A 21,934-nucleotide genomic window follows, 5' to 3' on the forward strand; every position below is an offset into this window, starting at 1 on the left:
AATTTATATATATATATATATTAATTTATTATATACATAATATTTTTAACGTAAAATAGTAATTTGTTATGTTGTAGTTTTTTAAGTAGAAATTTTGCAAATTTTTGCACAAGATGCTCACAGCGTTATGCACCAGAAAAAGCGGATACGCTAGCCAATCAACTTTTCGCTTTTATGGACAAGCTGTATCGATTGGCTATGGCTATGCGTCGCTATGTCGCGCATTGATATGTCAGTATACGCAAAAGTCTTTTTAAAAATAGATATTTTTCCATTCACACATAATTCGCATAAAAAGCGACAAAAAAATCTATAATACATTCATTGAGCCTTGCAAGGGTGGGGAATGACTGAATTTTTAGAAAAAGATAAAAAGAGTGAATTTCTCTCTTTGTCAAGGATTCGCTGATTGGTTGATGCCACTCTAGTATCGTAGGCAAAAACATTCATGACTTCCACGTTACGGTTTCACGTGTAGTACTTTACGAATTGAAAGAAGAGTAAATCATAACCATTTCCAATTTTATTATTTAAATTTATAAATAAAACGTTTCCTGGAAGTTGCGTATCGCTTTTATTACTGAATATTTAAATATTACATAAATGTTGCACACGTGTGAGTGTTTCATACAATTGTGATACAATTGTGTATATTAGTGTCAATTGTTGTTTTCGAACGTATTTTCGATAATTTTTGAAAAAAATGCTGCAATGCGGAGTTTGCGGTTGCACCGATTTCTATAAAGCATCTGGTTATTCCTTTTGCTCAACATGTCAAACGCAAAACCAGGTAAGCTCGAAAAAAAATGTGTGTTGAAAAGAAACGTATTATTAATAATATGCGATTTATTTAGGATGCCGGAGAAGAGTTAGAGCTAGATTTGCCTATGGAAAATAATACAAGATTGCGGAAAACGAAAATCCGTCGTGTAAGACATGACAAAATAGGTTTGTTTTTCTCATTCTAAAAGAATTACTTGCATAATAAACCATATACGATAGATTGGATAATATATCAAGTAAATTTTGATTATTATATTATTGATAAAGTATAAATTTGATATTTCTTTATATAGATGAGGAAGTTGGATGGACATCGTGGGAATTGTATAATTTTGTCTTAATTGGTTTGACAAATGAGCTTATTGAACTCGGTATATCAGCTGACATAAAAATAACAGTGTTACAATTGTGGGCACGATACCTAGGGAAACTGGAAATAGCTTTCATATCTACAAACAAGAAACTGATACCAAAACTAGCTAGGCGATATAAGAAAAGGTTATTATAAAGTTTGTTCTGTATAATTATATGTTTTGTTTTATTATAAAAGAGTTTATAATTCAGAATTTATATTTTTAAATTATTTGATATATTGTGTTCAAATACTTAATATCTTTGAAAAAGAGATAATTTAAAGAGTTTAATGCTAAGAATAGTAGATTATGATGTTATTTTTTTTATAGGGATGCTGATATTATATATGGCAAAGTTTTGTCACAAAAAAGAGTTAAGAGACAGAGGAAAGCTGAAAGTAATGTAACAGATTCTGCGATTGCTACCTATTTAAGCGAAGAAACTTCCTTAAAAGAATTAAATAGAAATAAGGTATGACTTGACAAATATATTTGATTTGTAAAAATCTAGTTTCTGAGAATAGATTATAAATGTAATGTTTTCTCTACAGAAACTGATGATCACTGCAGATTACGATAGATTTATGCAGTCACAAATGAGTTCGGAAGGAGATACGCTAAGTACATTTAACCAAAGTGTATATAGTATGCCGTCTAGTACGCACACACAACACACAAGACAATCTTCTATAAATAAAAGGTAAACAGAAATATGAATATAAGCATAGAAGAATTGAAATACATATGTTATTATGAGCACACTCTTCACTATTTCTTTCTACTACAGAATACAATTTAATTTTGCTGCTAAGAAGGAAACAAGAAAGATAAAAAATATGGCGAAGAAAATATCAAGACACAAACGCACAAAATACAAGCAAAATCATGTAACAACTCAGTATAAAACAGGGCCAGAACTAATTACACCCATGAAATTGTGGGCAATCTTGTATTTGGCTCTAAGGATTCATGATCAAAATATACATTTAGGTGATATGTTAAGGTAGAGTTTGTGGATATTTTATTTGTAATCTTCAAGCATTTCTCAAAATAATATGAAACTCGTTAATACATTATCGCATTTGCATTATTGTAAAATTAAATATTTCTTTTATTAATATTGTAATATTTAGTAGTTTGTCTTATTATATATATATTATATATATATTTACACATATCTTATTATATATTACATATTTATTATCTTATATCTTTATTATTATTTACATCTTTCAACACTTTTTTTGCAGATATGGAAGAGAAGGACATTTATCTTATTACAAATTGGATCGATTGATACCTCCTGAAGTAACTTTAACAAAAAATGATGTAAATTTCTTATCACGAGCTGCAGACATAACGCATAAAGGGATGAGAAGGATAATTGGAAGAATGGCAAAATTTCTCGGAGTTACAAAACTAATTTGTCCTGATTTCTTACCGCTTATCAATCGATATTGCAATGAATTGAATTTACCAAGTATGTGCACTATATAATATAAATCTAAAGATTTTAATTTTATATGTGCATATATAAAATATACACAAAAATACTATATTTTTAGGAGGTATATCATTATACACGGAAAGATTAATAGCTTTATCTCCGCCAGGAATGAAGTTTAATAAAAAGTCCTGCATTCCTAATTATGAAGGTCGTGCCATGGCATTTATTATTATAATATTGAAAACGTTACTGAATCTAGATGGTATTACAGAATATGAAATCAGTAATGTTGCTGACAAGATTAATAGGTATGTATCAAATTAAATTTTATAATGCAATAATATGAAATATAGTGGCAAGGAAATAGAGAGAATGGAAAGAATATTTTCAAATTTTTTACATTATATTATAATATTATTTGATTAATTTGATACACATAGAATTGATATATATAGAAAATGATCATGTGGATGAATACTATATTATATATACACCGACATATAAATTAAAGAAAGTATGGATAAGAGGGGATGAATTATTGTAACAGTTGAACATATATACATACATATGTATTGTGTAGTAACATATGTATTGAATGTAGTCAATTATATTTATCTTGAAATGTGTTAAATTTGTAAAAATTTTATGTAGATTTACAAATTATTCTACAGATATATTCATTGAAATATTTTGACAATTATTTTAAATTTAAAATAATATAAATTAAAAATAATGCAATATCAATACGAAAATTTTAATGCTCCATGTATACTAGTACATGGTAGTATTGGAAATTTTGATGATAAGCTAATCGTTGAAAAACTGACAAGTTGTAAAAAAGCAGCATCTACTGGATATCAAAGTCTATTAAATGGTGCAAGTTCTATAGAAGCTGTAGAGGCTACATTGTGGTGGTTAGAATGTGATGAATTCTTTAATTGTGGTTATGGGTCGGTTTTAAATAATATAGGTATACAAATGTAAAAATAATTGTGTTCCCCGATACAATCAAATAACACTCTTAACGCATTACATTTTATTTGATTATTAGGAAACGTACAAATGGATGCATGCATAATAGATGGCTTTAAGTTAGAATGTGGATCTGTGGCAGTAGTGTCAGATATAGAGCATCCGATATCACTTGCTAGATATGTTCTGCATAATTTTCCAAACTCTATCATAGTAGGGGAAGGTGCAAGAAAATTAGCAGGAGATGCAAACTTAAATTTGTTATCTAAGGGAAATATGATTGCACCTACACCATATTTAGCTCGTAAATTAGAAGAAACAGGCAGTTGTGATATTAATCTGGATATTGGGGATCATTGTTATGCGAAATTATTAGAAAGTAAATTGTGCATACGATATCTGAGAGAGAAAAAATTATTTTTATTTTTTTTAATTTTATAAGAGAATAAGTCTTATAGATAATTTTGATAGAATTTTCGCGCACACACAGATTATGGAGGCACCATTGGCTGCATAGCTTATGACGGATACACTATTGCTGCAGGAGTTACAAGTGGTGGTTTAAATAGAAAATTAGTAGGCAGTGTAGGCGATTCTTCTATACTGGGTTGCAACGCATATGCTAATAAAAATGTAGGATGTTCATTAACAAGTCATGGAGAATCTATTACAAAATTTAATTTATCAAGGGTCATTGTGAGTGATATTGAAAGAGGATATTCTCCACGGAAAGCTTTGAAAAGAAATCTCGAGTGCACGAACGATTATACATTAACTAAATATAATTATATTGTCGGTGGAATTGCATTTAAGAAATCTGGTGAATGGAGCGTATATTTTACCTCTCATAAAATGCCTTATGTCGTAATTATGAACGATTGCATGACATTCGGTACAACTTTAGATGACAAAAAGATAGAAAAATACACTGAATATCAGAAACGTCTTTCATGCGATTGCAGATTCCCTCTTGTAAATAATTTTACATTGGAATATATATTATGCTTTCTTCAATCGATTGGAGATGGAATTTAAATTTGCTATGTCTTTTTCTTATTAATCTAATATATATATATATATATATATATATATATATATATATATATTTTTATTTCAGTGCAATTAATGATGAAGGTATTTGTGATACAAAACTATTTAGTTTTCGAGAGTGGCAAAAGTATATTGAATGTAGAAGAGCTGTCTTAGCTAATACACACTATCCTACCAAGTTAAAATATAATCCACACATACCAGATGTAAATAGTTTATATATCAAATTTTTGGAAACCATAGAGTCCAAAATAGACAGGGAAGAACCTGAAATAACTACACATAAACATCTAATACCACGTGAACTTGTTAATGCAATGAAACAATGTATCACTAATATAAATTATGCCAATTTACCAATAAATGAGGTAAATGAGTTTGCTCCTTCATTAACAGCTCATCACTCGTATCTTCAACAATTATTAGAACATCCGTTATATGATCTACCAAGTATACTTCGAAATGACTTTTTTTCTACAAAAATTGGATACATGACAAAACCAGAATTGTAAGTATTGTATCAAAAATTGTAGCTCATTTATAAAATGTTATACAAATATAATATATTGCATTTTCTTTTATTTCAGCATCTGCAAATTGACTTCGCATTACAATATACAATTAAATTTTATTGATTCAAATTTGCATTTTATTGAGAAGACGGTATCACTTTTTGAGCAAACAAAAATGGCTAGTATAAAAGATTTGAAGGATAATACAACAATACAAGACTTTTTAAAGGAAGATATTGAGAGAAAAGAAAATTTGATTGATTATTTACATAAAAAAATGTCTTGTCATCTTAACATTGATTTAAAGAAAAGACAATATTATGACAATATTCGGGATGCAGTTATAAAAGATCTCCCATTAGCATCATCAAATGAATTTATATTTAACGAGACTCTGTCGAATGGTAAATTGTCAATCCCAGACACCAACAATGAAAATAAGGATGATGATGATGAAAATGATACATGTTTAAAAAACATTGTTTCTGAAGAAACGGCATTATTGTTATCCAAATTCTGTAAAGAATATGATATAAATCTTTCAAGTATAGAAAAGAAAGCTATATTTAAAGATTTAAGAAATAGAACAAAAAAGAAACAACTTTTTAGAAATGCGCATGGTAAATTTGTGAAGCAAAGTGATATTGAAAATCCAAATGAAGATTCTTGTACAGAAGAATCTGAAATTATTTCAGAAGAAATTTTTAAAATTAAAAATACACTACCACATATTTCCGATATTTTGAGTGTAAATACCAATGCATCTATTTTTGATGATCTCATTAAAAATGAAACTGGATACGATGCGTATAATCAGTCGGAGAATAGTTGTAAAGAATCAGTAATTGATGATACTGTTTTTACATTAGATAAAACTTTTAATGATAACATTCTCAGATTGTTCAGACCTTTTAAAGATTATTGGATGTACCATTGCAATTTTAGCCGCGTGAAATCCAAGAATTTTGAATTATTCGAGAAAATGCTGCCGAGAAGTTTTCGATGGTTATTAAATGAATGCGCAGACATCATTGAAATGTCAGTGGAAGACCTTTATGAAGAAGTATGTCTTGTTGAAACTTATTATGCTTACTTCTCGGAACAATCCAAAGTTAATACGTCGAACGACAATATTGAAAATAGCAACAACAAAACGTATATTAACGCAATTTTGAAGAAATGGTAAAGTAAAATAACGAAAAATATTATTAATTCACTGACACAAGTTAAAATTTGTGATATTATAATTATATATATACATATTTATACTAAAGTATTGTGATAATACTTTTCGAAGTATATATAGGGTATAATTGAAAGGTTTTTGTATAAACTTTGAGTGTGAGTTTTACGCACCAGAAAAATTAAAAAAGATTATATCTATAAAGATCTTGAAAGGCTCTGTTATAAAAATACAGCTCTCAAAGTTAGTAAAGAGAACCATTAAGATAGTCTTCACATAGTAGATTTAATATATTTAAATCTATACATTTTTTACGTAATAAAAACATTAAAAATAACTTATTTATTCAACTCTCGTTAACAACATTTTTATTTTTAAGTTGTAAATTTTAACGATGCATAATAATTCTTGATATCTTTATCATAGGTGATAATCAATGTGTAGACATGCAGAAGCTTGTATAAATTCTCAAGAAGATTATTCTGAAAATCTTATTTAAAATTTAAAGCTGTTTTTGTATTTGTCTTAATTATAAAAGAGTTATGCAATTTTCTATTTTTAAATAATTATCTTTATAATGAAATCTTTCTGAATCTTTTATTATTATTCTAGTGTGTAGCATTCACTTTCAAAGTTTATATAGCTCTTTCAATTACACCCCCTATATACATATATGTACAATATTACATTAGCATTAAAAACGTGTTATGCAAAGATATTTAAAAACCGAAAATATTCTTGTCTCAAAAATAAAAAAAATGGTTTATAATAATTTTACGAGTTTTTACTGTGTTATTTAATCAATATGAATAATCTTACCAATGACTAGTATTTAATATATAAATTATATTTTTAAATATTGGAATGAATTTTATTATGTTAAAAATAATTACATATTTATTACACAAATAACAAGATTGATATATTGATGAATGAGAATATATATATATATATATTCGTATTTTTATATTTTTTAATTCAAATTTGCTGGAATAATTAATTGTGATTTATATGCTTACAACTTAACATATTAAAATATTAATATATATTATATATATATATAGTGTGTGCATATGTATATAAGAGATTTTAAATATTTTACTATATTTAAATAAATTAATTTATCATAATTTAATCATTTCTCTAGGTCCACATTACTATGTAAATTTTAATATGTTGATTAATTTTACAATGTTAACTTTTTTTATATTACAACTCATATGTATTTTTTTTTCAGGAAATACTTCTTATAGTTAAATATATATATGTATAAAAAATTAAATATTAGTTTAGAATATGGTATATAATTTCTGTTATAATCTTTGATCATAATATATTGGATCTCTTCGTGCACAGGCAAGAATCTATAAGGAGCTGAAATTTATTCATCATAAATGTAAAAAAAAAACATGTATATCGTATCCGTTCTGATCTGACACGCGCCAGTATCAAGGAAGTATATAGCATCCCGATCAATCTCGGTCGAGTGCAACTATCAGCAGCTATTGCCCTCGGTGAGGCGAACCGCGTCTCGTTTCATCATACGAGTATAAAACCTACGAAGGCGACGCGACTGGGCTCGGCTCGGCTCGGCTCGGTTCATCTCGGCGTACTCGCTCGACGGCGCGAGTGTACGTACGTACAGTAACGCTCGGCTCAGTAGTAAACACGCGTTCGTGTGAGACGAATGGTATCGCGCTGTCACGACGTACCGCGGCCCGGCACGTCCTGCACGTAAAGGAACGCTGTCGCACGCGTGTGTGTGTGCGCGTGCGTGCGTGCGCCACACGCATCGTCTCCTGAAGCGCACCTGCGATTGGCGCAAACCGGCAGTGGTGCAACTGTGAGGAGACGGTTTACCCTCGTGCTATCGTCGAGTCGACACGTTTCACCAGTTGCGGCGAGACGTCGGACGTGGATCCTTGTATCGTACATCCTGAAGGAGAAGAAAGTCCTCCAGCCCTGCACGACGACGAGGACGACGTAGCTGCGATCGGCGCTCCACCGCCGACAGGACTCGCTATTTTTACGGACAAGTCTCTCCTCCAAGGTGAGTTACTCCATTCGGAAGTTGTCGGGTTATCGCGCGACAACGGCGATCCCGTTCAACCCATATTTTATGTATCTTTTTTGCCTACCTATGCTGGGAAGAAACGCAATCTTTCCCGCCAATTCATATATTCTATTGTAACAATATAGATAATGAGCAACTGTGACCTTTGAACTCTTTATGGCACACGAAATATCAATAGCCTTCCCCTCCGAAATAAAGTTTTAAGAAGAAGCAAATTGAATATAAGTACAATATCGCGTGTTTTGTGTGCGTTACCTATTTTACGAGCCTCGATAGACACACAAATACTCTTTCAAATATATCGAAAGAAGAGGAGACAAGAATCATAATTATCGCGGAATAACTTGGTCGCTCTCGAAAAAGAGCGTTTTTAATTGCTGTGTTAATAGCGCGATTAAGGATCTTGGATTCGCACCATCTCGATTTCGCGTATGTGTCGGTGGAGGATGGCGCGAAAACATTCACACGACATGGATTCGGTTCCTCTTGTCTCTTCCGGTATATGCATAGCGCGTCTTTTCTCTTGCACCTGCTGCATTCCGAGAATCTGAGGGCATTGACAAAAACGTAAAATGAGAAAAAATATTGTATAAGATAAATTCGTTTTTTTTAATTATCGGGAAATATATGGGCTATTATTTTTTCTTTTTCGTAAAATTTTATATTAAACATTTCTTATACCGTCTCATTTATGCCATGATTATTGCACGGAGAGAATTTTCTCTTAGAATTTACCCTGAAAATCATGGTAATCGTAGGACAATGTGGTATGGAAAGAATTTTATGAGAATTTCTCTGATTAATATTTATCACAATAAAAATAATATCTATCACAATAAAATATAAAACATGTTTGATTAATTTTACTAAACTGCATGGTAAAATTATTCAAACATGTTTTATATTTTAAAGTGTAGATATTATTACGTTTATTGTGATAGTATTATTGTGATAATAAATATTAATCAGAGAAATTTTCATAAAATTCTTTCCATACCATATTGTCCCACGATTACCATGATTTTCAAGGTAAATTCTAAGAGAAAATTCTCTCTGTGTACAATTTATCGATGATTTTTAATAAGATTTTTAATAGAAAAAGAGAACATAATTTTCTATTAAATTTTCTAGTAAATTGAGGAACATGTATATAAATATATATATGATGACGTTTTCTTGGAAAAAAGAACACATACATTTTTAATTTTGCGTGTCAAATAATTTTATTTTGTAAAAAAAATGCTAGGTCTATTTAACGCGAATCTAGTCGGATAAAACGTCAGTTATCGTGACATCGTGATACGCAACGTGATGACAAATTGCGCGGTCCAATTCGATAGCCCAACATCGTATTCGATGCATCTCTCGTTGTATAAATGATAGATGAAATCAGATGCGAAGGATGAGAGAGAGATAAGCAAATCGTAACAAAAATCGAAAATCGTAACAAAAAATCATTCAATAATATTTGAACCAAACGCTATTCTTGATCTGGACTAACAATAAATCATATATATTCCGATAAATTGAAAAAAGGTATACGTCAAGTCCATGAAAATTGCGTATATATCGGTAATTTAAATTCATGTAATGAATAAAATGCTGTCTAATCAAAAAGCTGAAGGAAATGTTAGGGAAAAAAAACCTAAAAGAAAAGAGTGAAAAACAATTTTATAAGATCTATATTAATTTGCACGTGTAATAAAATAAATCGAATGTATTTTTGCGTAATATAAATTGTAATCGAATAGTTGAACGATTCGGGATTCTACCTATATTTGCTGCCTTAAGTATGATGAATACAATTGTCGAAATGATAGTTAATTACCGAGGGTCAGCATGACGCAAGCACCTATTGCTACTTCGTAAATGATCCCTTCCGGTTACGTCTTTATCATTTGCTTGTCGAAGACGTCCTTGCGCAGATAGAAACATAGGTATGGCTCTGAATACGCGTACACGATGATCGTAACACGAGCTATACAGACGAGCTGCGTATATTTGACACTTGATTGTTATCAATTAACTAGCGAAAGTTGCTTATTGTCGATAGACGAAGGGAAATTATCTATTTCATTCAGACGCAGTAGGGATCATTGATTTGGGCAAAAATAACTCTACCTCTCTCTCCCCCTCTCTATCTTTCTTTTTTTCTCTCATATAGATTATGGTATAACTTGACTGCCTGTTCTTTTTACTCAAGGGCCATCCACTTAAGCCTTCGTGCGATGGAATATTATTTTGTAGCGTCTCTATCGCTAAAAAACTGGAAAATGAAATTTACGCGACAATTAAAGTAAAAGTAATTATTTACGTCAAAGAATATATATTTTTTTTCATTATGATAGATACCAAGATACCTACTTAGTTTTCTGAAAGTATGCATTCTTTTCTGATTTATACGCATATAACGTGAAATACAAAGGCAAGTTACCTTTCATCAATAGTCTTCGTCAATTTCCAATTAAAATGAATTGGAAGATGAAATTCGTCGTAATCATATTAATGCCTAATTAATTAACTCTAATTTAAAATCGATTCTGCAGATCATACCGTGTACTGTTGAAATTCGAAGTATCACACGAAATTCTAATAATAAATTATATCATCGAAGAGATTATGATATAAAGAAATGCTTTTTAATATATATTTCATATGTCCAAAAATTATTGTATAAAAAATATTGTTTTAATGTTGTTTTATTTTTATATATTATTAAAATTACTTTTTTAATGAAAGTAATAATTTTTAAAAATGCGCTAATTGGAAAAACAAAAATTACGCATATTATAAAATTTAATTTTTTTATATATTATATTATACAAAATTATTATATCTTATAAAATGCAATATGAGTGTGCCTTAAATATTTGTGCATATATGTATATATACACAAATCAATTATAACGAGACTATAAGTGCATTCCGCTTGACGATACAATAATTTCGAATTGATTGACCAATTAGATCGACGAAAGAGGCAGATTTCCATATTCTGATCTATTGGTCAATCAAATTCTTTGATATTTTTATAACATCAAACAGAACACACCTTCTATATATAAAGTACAAAGAATAATACTTTTAAAATCTATTTTATATGGATTTTCCGCGGAATTTTGTTTCTTCTTTTTTCCTTACTTCTTCTCTAGTTGCACTAATGAAACAATTACTAACTATTAACTCAACAATAAATTACAGTTTATCGAAACGCTAAATAAATTATACCGATGAACCGTCAATCGAACTACGGCATGATCGATGCCCATAAGTAAATTTTATTAATTAATTTATTTATTATAGTAAATTATAATTTCTTAATCTCGTATAGTATGTGTAAATATATTTATAAAATCGGTAATGTAATTTGCAATTCGAGGTTTTTTTTATATAAACTTATGCATAGATATATGATTATATGGTTATAGATTTAGAATTTATCATTGTATTATAATAGATAAATAGATTTTATATATTTCAGAGTGCTGCTTATGTCGTATAGCGCCTCTAAGTAATGCAAATTTATGATTTATGAAAATTGTAAACAAATCTATGAATCTATTTTTTGTATTAATTGTTTAATTTTAAAGAGGATAATGACGATTTTATTGACTATATGAGATTTCAATACCATTCTGTAACTAGGACAGAATGCTAGAGAATTGATTTGGGATTAATTTTAAACTCTCGCAAATCCGATGTCAGATACATAAAAATAGGTATTCAAATTTTTCGCTAAAAATGTTGAAATAAAATACGATTATCATTTACACAACGTAAAATAATAAGTACAATATTGAGAATAAATCCTATACACATGAGAGTCGTAACAGAATAAAAAATAAAAAAATAAGCATATTTACATTATAATGATATCATAATGATATACATTATCATAATAATAGTTGTATATTTCATACACTATATATAAATAGAAAAATTCTGAAGTTTTGTATTCCACTTAAAAATGTTTATTAATATCTTTTTTTATTTTTGTTCGTGTTCTGCAGTAATTATTGGTTCTTGTTGAATTGAACATTTACCATTTTACATCAGTTTACGAATGGCAACATCGGTTAATATCTGTTCACAATTTGTCATACTTAAGACTCTTGGATCCCTTACTGAAGATTCATATCAAATTATCAGAAGTGAAAAGTCATTCGAATTTTTTTCTTGCGAAATATACGTCAAAATAAATTAGTTTTCTTCATATGTCTCTACTTGCGCGTTTGATATAGATATAAACTGATAAAATATACCAAAGAGATTCTCATTTAAATATTCGTGAATTATTAATAATAAGATCAATAATAAGTAATTGTGTTTTAAGGCCTAATTTTACTGTAAAGAAATGTAAAAAATATTATAAATAGTATACAAAAATATGCATTTGGAAATGAATTATACATGCATTTATTAATGAAACATAATAAAGAGGGAGTTTTTGATATATTCGACTAATTCGTATTATCGAATGCGAACAGTGAAATATGAAAAAATTAATTAATTTTGATGTATTTTATAAGGAAAAAATTCACGCAATTTCTTGCTTTTGATATCATAGTTTAATATGGCTGCATCACGGAAACCTTAAAGGCACCGACTAACACTTGTATAATCTTTTGCGAAAGATGCGTTTTATTCACTGAAAATTAGACGTAAACATCGTAACGAACAAGTAGTTTAGAAGAACTCAATTTCTCTCAAATGTATCTCCCAAAGTTTTCAAACTCTTCTTGTATCTTTTAACTTTATATATACCATCTCGTTCTCGTGTACAAGAAAAATAAAATGTGTCAGACACATCTGAGGCTTTTTGCCTTGAAACAACACTGACCGAAATAAATGCACATCTTCTATTTAGGTACAACCTCTGTCAACACCCTCTGTGTTTGACTGTTATATACATTAAGTATCGTTATCTTTAAATATTAAACATAAGTATCTTCTGATTAATACATAAGTAAAATGATCGATTTTATGCTTTGTTTTAATAATTAAATAATTTACTTGTCGATATGATTGCGCAGACTCACAGCAAATCGCGAAAAAAAATTGTTAACATGTAAATTGTTAACAAGTAAATTGTTAATATGAAATTACAAATGGTGCAATAAATGTCGTGACTCTATAACATATCATCTTGTGAAATTAAAATGTCACTGATTTTTTTGAACTGATATTTGTTGCTTCTTTTTTTCGCATAAGTTAGTGATAAATTTAAAGACACGCGTAGAGAAACCGACGAAAACCACAGAGATTATCGCTTTTATATATAGTCTAGTAGATAAATCGATACTCGTAAATTGTTCGTGATGTCGTGTTTTCCAGCTGTGTGTGAAGACTTGTAATTCCATTTCCACCTGCTCTCACGAATCTTAAATCACACTTGAGTAATTTTTTTTTCCTCGAATGTGTGTTTGCACATTTTCTATATATGCGAACATTCTAAAATCAGGAACAATAAGCAGATAAAACAGTTATAAATTAAATTGCATTAATATTAGATATTTAAATTAGGAAATTTTAAATTACTTAAAATGTGTATTTACTTATATGGTGAAATGTTGCTTAATTTCGCTTACAAACGAGGCTTATCCTTGAGCTCTATCAATTGAGATCTCGTGCAAATATTATGCCAATGGTACGACATAGAATCACATCACGTATTAATGACAATGTTAGCGTAATCGTAAAAAAATCGTACATCGATAGTTAGCCTTAAACCCCTTCGCCATATCTTCCCGTATGTTCGCGCTTACCTTACATTAAAGGTCACACCTGTTTTCGATTCCGGGCTTTAATAATCCAAACACGATATCCTCCTCGTTTATATTGCGCACATGTTCGATGATTGCGCAATGATGAGGTAAACAATTCGATGGTAAATGTTCGTTCGATCAACAACCTGTATCGTGCTTTGATGGATTAACGATCATGTAAATATGTCGTTCTGTGTTAAAAAAAAAATTGATTCAAACATTTCCTACATTGTCGCGATCTATCATCATAAAGAAATATTTCAATAGAATTATAAATCTTATATTCCTCATATGTACATTTCATCAATCGCTCTTAATTTGAACGCGGGAATTAACGCATGATTATTAATTTCATTCGTCTCAAGGTGATCGGTACCGTCATTATTGGTATGAATTTCGTACATGGCGTGAGATATTCGAGCAAAGATAAAAGCAAAAGTGTGACGCAATGTGCATATCTGGCGTCGAAACACACCGACGATCTTGCATAACGCCGAATATGCATCTGCGTATCTTTGGGGTTTAAAATATTATCGCGAACGCGCCCTTTTCTCGATGATTAATCGTTATTTGCTTATTATTCGCGGACAAGCTGCTCCGCGTAACTCGCCCTGGACACCCACACGTCGCGACCAGATAGCATTCATACAAATTAAATTCCGAATGTAACCGGTACTCACCTTGACCCACTCGTTCTCCATGCTTTTGACCGGTAAATATGAGCATGTAAGAGTTTTCGCTTCGGGACGATTTATATCCGCGAGATATTTCACGGAGAGCAAAACCGATATGTCAATATCACCATATATTGTTGCATTATTTAGAAAGGGTCTTGTGTGGTCTCTTGCCTAGCATCCAACTGGCGAGAGACTACATAGGATCATCTCTCTGGAGTCACACATAATCCAGCGCGGATTTCTCCGTGGCAGTCGACACTGCATCCATTGAGCGAGATTTCAACATCGCTCTGGAGTCGTATTACTGTATTAAAAGTGGCATTAAGGTCTGAATAGCTCAGTTGCCCCGAAAGCGAAAGACTCGAGTTTGATTCAGCCACTCGTATCTCTCATATTTTTATAATTCGTAAATATCATTTTTTAGCGATTATTTGTTGGGTTGAAAAATATGCAAATGCCCTACACAGCAGATACATCAGTACCTTTGTCAGGAATAAATAATTGCTGCACGTGTGCCTCAACTCTCTCGTGCTACCCTCCACTACACATATCCCTGTTTGTTTACTTGGACGGTGAAACGTAGTTTACTTTGTTTCAACGCCAAATTTTATTTCTCTGAATTTGGAAAACAATATGTGTGCGTGATATGAATAATAAGCACTGCCAGTTTAAATGCACCGACCGATCGATAATTTTGTCAGCTTTAACATGATTTTATTCGCTAAAATTGATAATCTCATGTGTTGTTATTATTATGATTGTAAAGACTTGCTATATCTATATCATACAAATGATGCATGTATTGTCATATAAAATTATCAACAAGTATATAGGACTGATTAAGAAAAGAGATGTGCTGCACTCTCTTTGTGTAATATATAACCAGCATAATAAATATAATTATTAAGCTATATATTTAGCGCGAGATGTTTTCGCGTTTCTTGACATAATATAGTTTAATAAAAAATAACCTTTTTTTCGAATACAAAATAACAAGTTACTTTCTGTAGCTTTTTAAATATTAAATGCAATTCCGGTTTCCAAATGTCAAATGTTCCATTATGTCACAACTTTGAGAAATGTGTAGTTAAAGTTGCAAGAAAAAATTATTTTTATATTTTGTCCTATAGCTAGGTATATGACCTATTGGAGAAGTTTTATTACAATTACAAAATGAAGCATGTTATTAGAAGTTTCAATTTTTAAAAAGAATTATTGTGTCGATTATAATTAATAAGATATTCATTGTTAAATATATAGGATCTTATTGCGACAAAGTTGCAAGTTAAATTATTGAGAATTTAATACCAAATAGTTTTTAATTATATTTATTTAAATTTAAAGATTTCTAAAATCCTTGAATTTGATGTGAAAATTGACAAATTTGAAATATATATGTGTATAAATTTTTATACGAATGTTTGCAAAAATTCAAACTTTTTAAATTTTGATCTATATTCCATCATTTTAAATTTATCAATTTTGACATCAGAATCGTATTCAGCATTTAAAAAAAACGACGGAAGTAACTTTTTCAATGACTTTTTTTTGCTGTGTAGTTAACTTATAGAGATGGTAATATATGAATCTTGGAGAAAAATAATTTTTATGTCATTGTCAAAATGGTTTTCGTTTTGGAACCATTTCGCAAGCGTAGTGTAACGCATAATGTAATGAATTAGTATTCTTTCCTAGTAAACTTCTGTGGTTTCCTTTCACTAGTTGCGGTATCCAAATACTCGCATGGAATACACGGTGATAATTTTTCTAGTGAAACTTGATTTCGTCGTGAATTTCTCGACGAGCTAAACAGATTTATATAGTATTTGCTTGTGTGTTGCTTCAGAATGTTTGGAGAATAATGCACATAAATTTTGATATCTTTGAACCATTATTTTATGCATCAAATAGATATTTTAAATTAAACGTGTAAGTGGCCTTCAGCGTTATTATTGGAGTTGTTTTGCATATTTGTGCACTCGGTTGAATCTCTTATCGAGTCATAAAATCTGATGCATTTCAAACATATGTAGATTTCGTAAACATGTATATCTCACGTTTGCTCTGGAAGTAACATATTGCGAGAGTGTAACTGACTCGTAGAATAATGGAGTTGTTAATTATTTAATCAGAGAAAGAGATTTTTTCATCTTTGGGACTGCTGTTTTTATAACTCTATTATGAGTGATATTTAATAGAATTGTGGAAGTCAATGCATATACGCGCGCGCACACACATATATCTCTTGATCAGTTTACATTCGAGTAACATGCAATTGCGGGAAACAATTGTGTCATTTGTCCAGCCATCAATTCATTATTAATCATTCGCTTTCTATCTTAGAAGAAAATCTCACAATCTGCCAATTCTGATTTTAATGAATTTGCATACATGCATAAGTAGGATAAATAAATAAATTCAAAAAATTTCAATTAATATTCAAAATTGTAAAAGTACAATATGTCAATAACCGACGCGATGTTTTTTAAAAAGAAATTTTTATTGGTACACAGAGAGAATTTCCTCTTAGAATTTACCCTGAAAATCATGGTAAAATAATTTCTTTGATTAATATTTATCACAATAAAAATATGTTTGATTAATTTTACTATGCAGTTTAGTAAAATTAATCAAATATGTTTTATATTTTATTGTGATAAATATTAATCAGAGAAATTCTCATAAAATTCTTTCCATATCCTATTGTCCCACGATTACCATGATTTTCAGGGTAAATTTAAAGAGAAAATTCTCTCAGTGTACTTTTCATCGTAAAATTTCTGTTCATAGTGGAGCAATAATAAAGATACTTCCTTTTATAATTAAGATCTCAATGAACTAAATCGATTAAGTTTATTAAGAACTCGATTGGCCTAGTAGTTACTGAACCGATAATTTAAGATATTCGCAACTGATTGTGAGTGACTTGCATATAGATACACTGTCTCGCTTTTGCTACGCGCGACTTGGCGCAAGGCATTATATATCTCTTAATTCTTAATAATTTTCAAATTCTAATATAATAATTATACGTCATCTATTGAATTTTTTAGTAATATTTTATTTTTAATTACATCGCAAGAATTCAATGTTTTCATCAATTTAGATTATTATTTTTATGGAATATTTGAAATTTGTAATAAAATAACATTTATATTTAATTAACATATTAAAAACATTTGAAAGATTTACATTTTGCTTCGTTATATTAAGATTTCACTCATTTGAACATTAAATCTTCAACAATATTTTACACTTGAATTAATTATCAATTTGCACTTTATATAGTGACCATGTGCAAGATTTCCGTGATTTATGTAGCAAACTCTTCTGAATATGAAATATCTTTCGAAATATCTCCTCAATGCAGTTGTAACATGACTAACTATTATTGATACTCCTACTTCTCTTGCAGAGTTATTACGCAAAAAGTAATATTAATATACGATATGAAAAATATGCAATATCCTTGATAATTTCTCGATGCAATAATCTCTGTTAAACATTATTGTGATATAATCAAAGAATTTTTATAAATAAAGATGTATTCACAAAAAATATCTTTATTTTATGACATTATAACGCAATAGATATTATTTTATAAAAGGAGTGTAAAGGGTGAATTTTTGAAAATAATTATTTTTCAGATGTTATATATATTAAATGTAGTTTTAAATAGAGATGTTTTTATCATAAAATTTTTGTATAAAACATGTTTTAATATCTTTTGAGATCGTTTTTGAAATATATATTGAGAGAGAGAAATGCCGAAAGCTATTTTGCATATCAAGTTTTATTATTTAGAATATTTTTTTTTTGTAAAGAAAGTTCAAGAAAATTTCTAATTTCTAAAATTTACACATGTATATAAAGTTTTATTATAAAATCAGAATTTGCAGATTGTGTGTGTGGTTTCTTCATTAATCTAACATGAAAATTATTATTTTTGTCTTTTTTTTCAGAGTTTTATCGTTTGGAAAATTAGTCGGGGAAGAGCGACGATAATATAATATAAAGGCAAAAATTAAAGCAACTTTTTATTACTAAAAATCATTCGTTAAAATCGCGTGCTATCGAAGAAATCGCTGTAATTTCTCTAAATCGTTATAATCGAATTTGTCGATTATAAAAAAATGACATACATGTGTGCAAGTTCGCGGTTCTCGTGTGATTCTTTATTCTTTTATATCGCTCTACTTTTTATGTAGAAAGCTACTCACGGGGCTAATAACGATGACACAAAAATTCGAACAATTTTTCATTATCAGAACTCTTTGCCACAATTTTTATAATGAGCGAGCTTGAAGACAACGTTTGGTTACTCTCCTCCGATAGAATCACATACCGATTCGGAATGCAATCGACGTAAGATTCCAGGTCTCCAACCACTATGTTTCTTTAGTGGTTTTCCAAGTCAATGAAGCCACGACCTATTGATCCGAAAGTCCTCTCTGCCTCTTTTTCTTTTACTTTTTCTCTCTCCATCTCTTCCTTTCTCTTGAAGTGCCTTATCGCTTTTTGTCGAAAGTTTACTGGCATGTACTACAAAAGAGATAGGTGGATAAAAAATTGACAGACACACCTTTCGTAAAAACGCTGATGTTCAAATACGGATTAGCTCTTATCAAGTTCTGATCGCACGTGCTCTTTACATGTAACAATGCAATCTCTCCATTGACAAATTTAATGAAGGCTTGATTATAAAGATATGATCTTGATTATGGAAGATATGATCTTTTTATACTATACAATAAAATATAGAATATAAATAGCTATAGAAGTCTGAATTCTTTATTGAAAAAAAGAACAGAATTATCGAATTTTAAAATTATCATTTTACGAAAGTTGCGAAATAAACAAAAATATGCACAAGGAATAATATAAAAATTACCTTCCAATTAGAAATTTATAAATTTAAATGAATAACAAAAATATATGAGCATATATGCACAGTAACAGGTGGTAGAAACGATATATGATTTACTTTATTGTTGAGAAATCTTAGAGAAATTTTTTTTTTTTTTTCGATAATAAAAAGCGGAAGCGTTTAACAACACGTTTTCTTCCGAAGCTAGCGAATCGGAAATAATTCGTACTGTCTAAGATCACGATCGATGTAGTAAAGGAGTTAGAGATGGTTGCGTATGCATACACAATCTACAATTTTCGCGTACAATTTCGTAGTTTGCGGTTTCGTGACATTTTGCAATTCAATTATTATACTTGCATGTGTCCATTGTATTATCTAGGCCAGCCGCAAAGTAATTGCCAAGCGACGTAATACTGTTACAATTAACTAGTTACTAGTTAATAGCTTTCAAACGCATTTTCTCCATAAAAAACATTGTACGCAACGATTTGCCTTGCAATATAGCGCTTTGTTTTTTTCATAAATTACTGACAAGTACATCTCTAGAGAAAATACGAACTTTTAGCAAGCAATTTGGCATGACAGGGTCAACTGAACAGGACAGTACCAACCTAATTGTAAGTACTTATCATCTCAACTATCTAGGTCAGCGCAGTATTGCGCAAGGCGATTGTATTAGTTTGCTGACAACATGAATGCGTGTGTCTATATGTATCCGAGTGCTAGCCGTTAACCGTAACGTCAACTGAAAAATAAAGACACCTGCGAGAAAGAACGCAGGTGTCTGCAGAGATGACCACCTCGCGACAATTTCGTTCGTGTTCTTTCTGGAAGAAAGTCCCGAAAGTGGCAAATCTATGCGCAAAAAGCTCAGGATCGAAAAGTCGGCAGAATCTTAATATACAATATAGCCGGAATAGGCTATTTCTGTTGTCACGCTATACTTTCTAATAGGCACTGTCTATTAATGACACCGTTATGTACATTTTTAATAGGCTATTAACGTTAACGTGATATATATTTTCTAACGGCTCGCCGATAGGACTTTGCTCGACGATACGTAATGAGTTCGATTATATTTTTAGGGTAGAGTGGCTTTCTATTTGTTATAAAATAGATTGCGTTTGCTCTATCTATATGCAATTTTGTGTACACAACTAAACATGCTTGTAATTCATAACTAAAATCGATATTTGTAAAATACCGATGCGTTTGTCTTTGCTTTTAATTTTTGACGTTTTTTTTTTTTAATTCTTTATCTTTATGTTTTGCATTTCCATTTGGATGTCATCTTATTCTACTTAAAATCCCATTACGGCTATAATACGGTATTGGAAATATCGTCGGGAAATGCATGATATGAATATATACGCATTAACATTTCTCATTGTTAGAGTAAATCATCCTTTTTGCATTTCTGATGAGGTAAATCATCCAGTAACAATAATTCGAACAAAGACTATCGATAAATGATAATAAAATTTGGATTGTTTGCGCGATTAAAAAATAATTGAATATGCTACTCTTTAAATAGATTGTAAAAAACTTCGAAGTCTTAGAAAAGCATAGACAACTATATAGGGATTCATCAGGATAATCTAATACTACCCTCTTTTTTAATCTCTTGAATATTGACTTACTATTACGTGAATTCAGTTTTACAACGGCTAAATTGCCGCTTTTGTTATTTACTTTTTAACTTTATATTCAAAAAAAATTATTATTAAAAGCTATTGTTATCATGACATTTTACATAAAAGTTTCATATAATTAAAAAAATTAATTTCTACATAGATATTAATTATGATATTTGGTCAGTGAAAAGTATTTCCGCTTTTATCATAAACTTTCATAAGATTAATAATAGCACAAATACAGGATAACTTAATGTTGACGACAGCACGGGGATGAATATTAGGAATGTGATGTGGAATGTGTGGCTTCAATTTAATAAATGAAAATTGCTGGCAAGCCGTGAATATGAGTTATGTGATGAAGATTTTAAGAAAAAATTAAGACTATCATTCGATGACATTTTATGCGTAATCTTTAAAAAGTGGAAAACTATAACATCTAGAAAAAATATAAAAATTATTGACACAAGGAATTAGAATGCTAGCGATGTAATATCATTTCGTTATTGCGATCTACGCACACGATAAATATTATGACACATCAGCAGTTGTTCCATAATTGCTTTTCTCGTTCTATAATCTACTTTTTTACATTAACATTTTTAGCTGCTTTT

The 21,934-nt window shown here is 29.9% G+C and overlaps 3 protein-coding genes across 5 annotated transcripts in view; all 3 read left to right on the forward strand.

Moving 5' to 3' along the window:
• Positions 1-196: 196 nt before the first annotated feature.
• On the forward strand, positions 197-7,028 carry Taf1b (TATA box-binding protein-associated factor RNA polymerase I subunit B). Of its 2 annotated transcripts, none has more exons than XM_083058983.1 (10): positions 197-790; positions 855-948; positions 1,077-1,281; positions 1,467-1,608; positions 1,688-1,836; positions 1,924-2,139; positions 2,387-2,616; positions 2,750-2,891; positions 4,673-5,113; positions 5,193-7,028. In XM_083058983.1, exons 1-10 carry the CDS (start codon positions 704-706, stop codon positions 6,301-6,303), a joined length of 2,817 nt encoding a protein of 938 aa, XP_082915109.1. In that variant the 5' UTR covers positions 197-703; the 3' UTR covers positions 6,304-7,028. The 2 variants fall into 2 exon arrangements, with proteins under 2 accessions (XP_082915109.1, XP_082915100.1); XM_083058974.1 differs by having other exon boundaries at positions 199-790; positions 2,702-2,891; positions 5,193-7,026.
• On the forward strand, positions 2,905-4,173 carry LOC145932491 (isoaspartyl peptidase/L-asparaginase). Its single transcript, XM_083031477.1, has 2 exons — positions 2,905-3,553; positions 3,635-4,173. Exons 1-2 carry the CDS (start codon positions 3,316-3,318, stop codon positions 3,994-3,996), a joined length of 600 nt encoding a protein of 199 aa, XP_082887603.1. The 5' UTR covers positions 2,905-3,315; the 3' UTR covers positions 3,997-4,173.
• A 627-nt stretch (positions 7,029-7,655) lies between the features above and the next one.
• Positions 7,656-21,934, forward strand: part of Tws (protein phosphatase 2 regulatory subunit tws) — a 32,664-nt gene continuing 18,385 nt past the window's right edge. Inside the window, exon 1 of one of the 2 annotated variants that reach the window (XM_083031755.1) lies at positions 7,656-8,350. The gene's annotated coding sequence lies outside the window, so the exon portion shown is untranslated. The remainder of the gene's footprint in view (positions 8,351-21,934) is intronic. The other variant, XM_083031731.1, reaches the window with a different exon arrangement.

The sequence above is a fragment of the Prenolepis imparis genome, unplaced genomic scaffold (genome assembly GCF_030444845.1).
Source record: "Prenolepis imparis isolate NDT839.2.m4 unplaced genomic scaffold, iyPreImpa1.0 SCAF_1, whole genome shotgun sequence".
Taxonomy (NCBI): Eukaryota; Metazoa; Arthropoda; class Insecta; order Hymenoptera; family Formicidae; genus Prenolepis; species Prenolepis imparis.

What these genes read in the sequence shown, in the direction of transcription:
- Taf1b (XM_083058974.1), top strand. Translation starts at nt 704, where the DNA reads ATGCTGCAATGCGGAGTTTGCGGTTGCACCGATTTCTATAAAGCATCT. An exon ending in TGTAAGACATGACAAAATAG is followed by an intron (nt 949 to 1,076) that starts GTTTGTTTTTCT and finishes TTCTTTATATAG; the next exon opens with ATGAGGAAGTTGGATGGACA. An exon ending in AAGAATTAAATAGAAATAAG is followed by an intron (nt 1,609 to 1,687) that starts GTATGACTTGAC and finishes TTTTCTCTACAG; the next exon opens with AAACTGATGATCACTGCAGA.
- LOC145932491 (XM_083031477.1), top strand. Translation starts at nt 3,316, where the DNA reads ATGCAATATCAATACGAAAATTTTAATGCTCCATGTATACTAGTACAT. An exon ending in GTCGGTTTTAAATAATATAG is followed by an intron (nt 3,554 to 3,634) that starts GTATACAAATGT and finishes TTTGATTATTAG; the next exon opens with GAAACGTACAAATGGATGCA.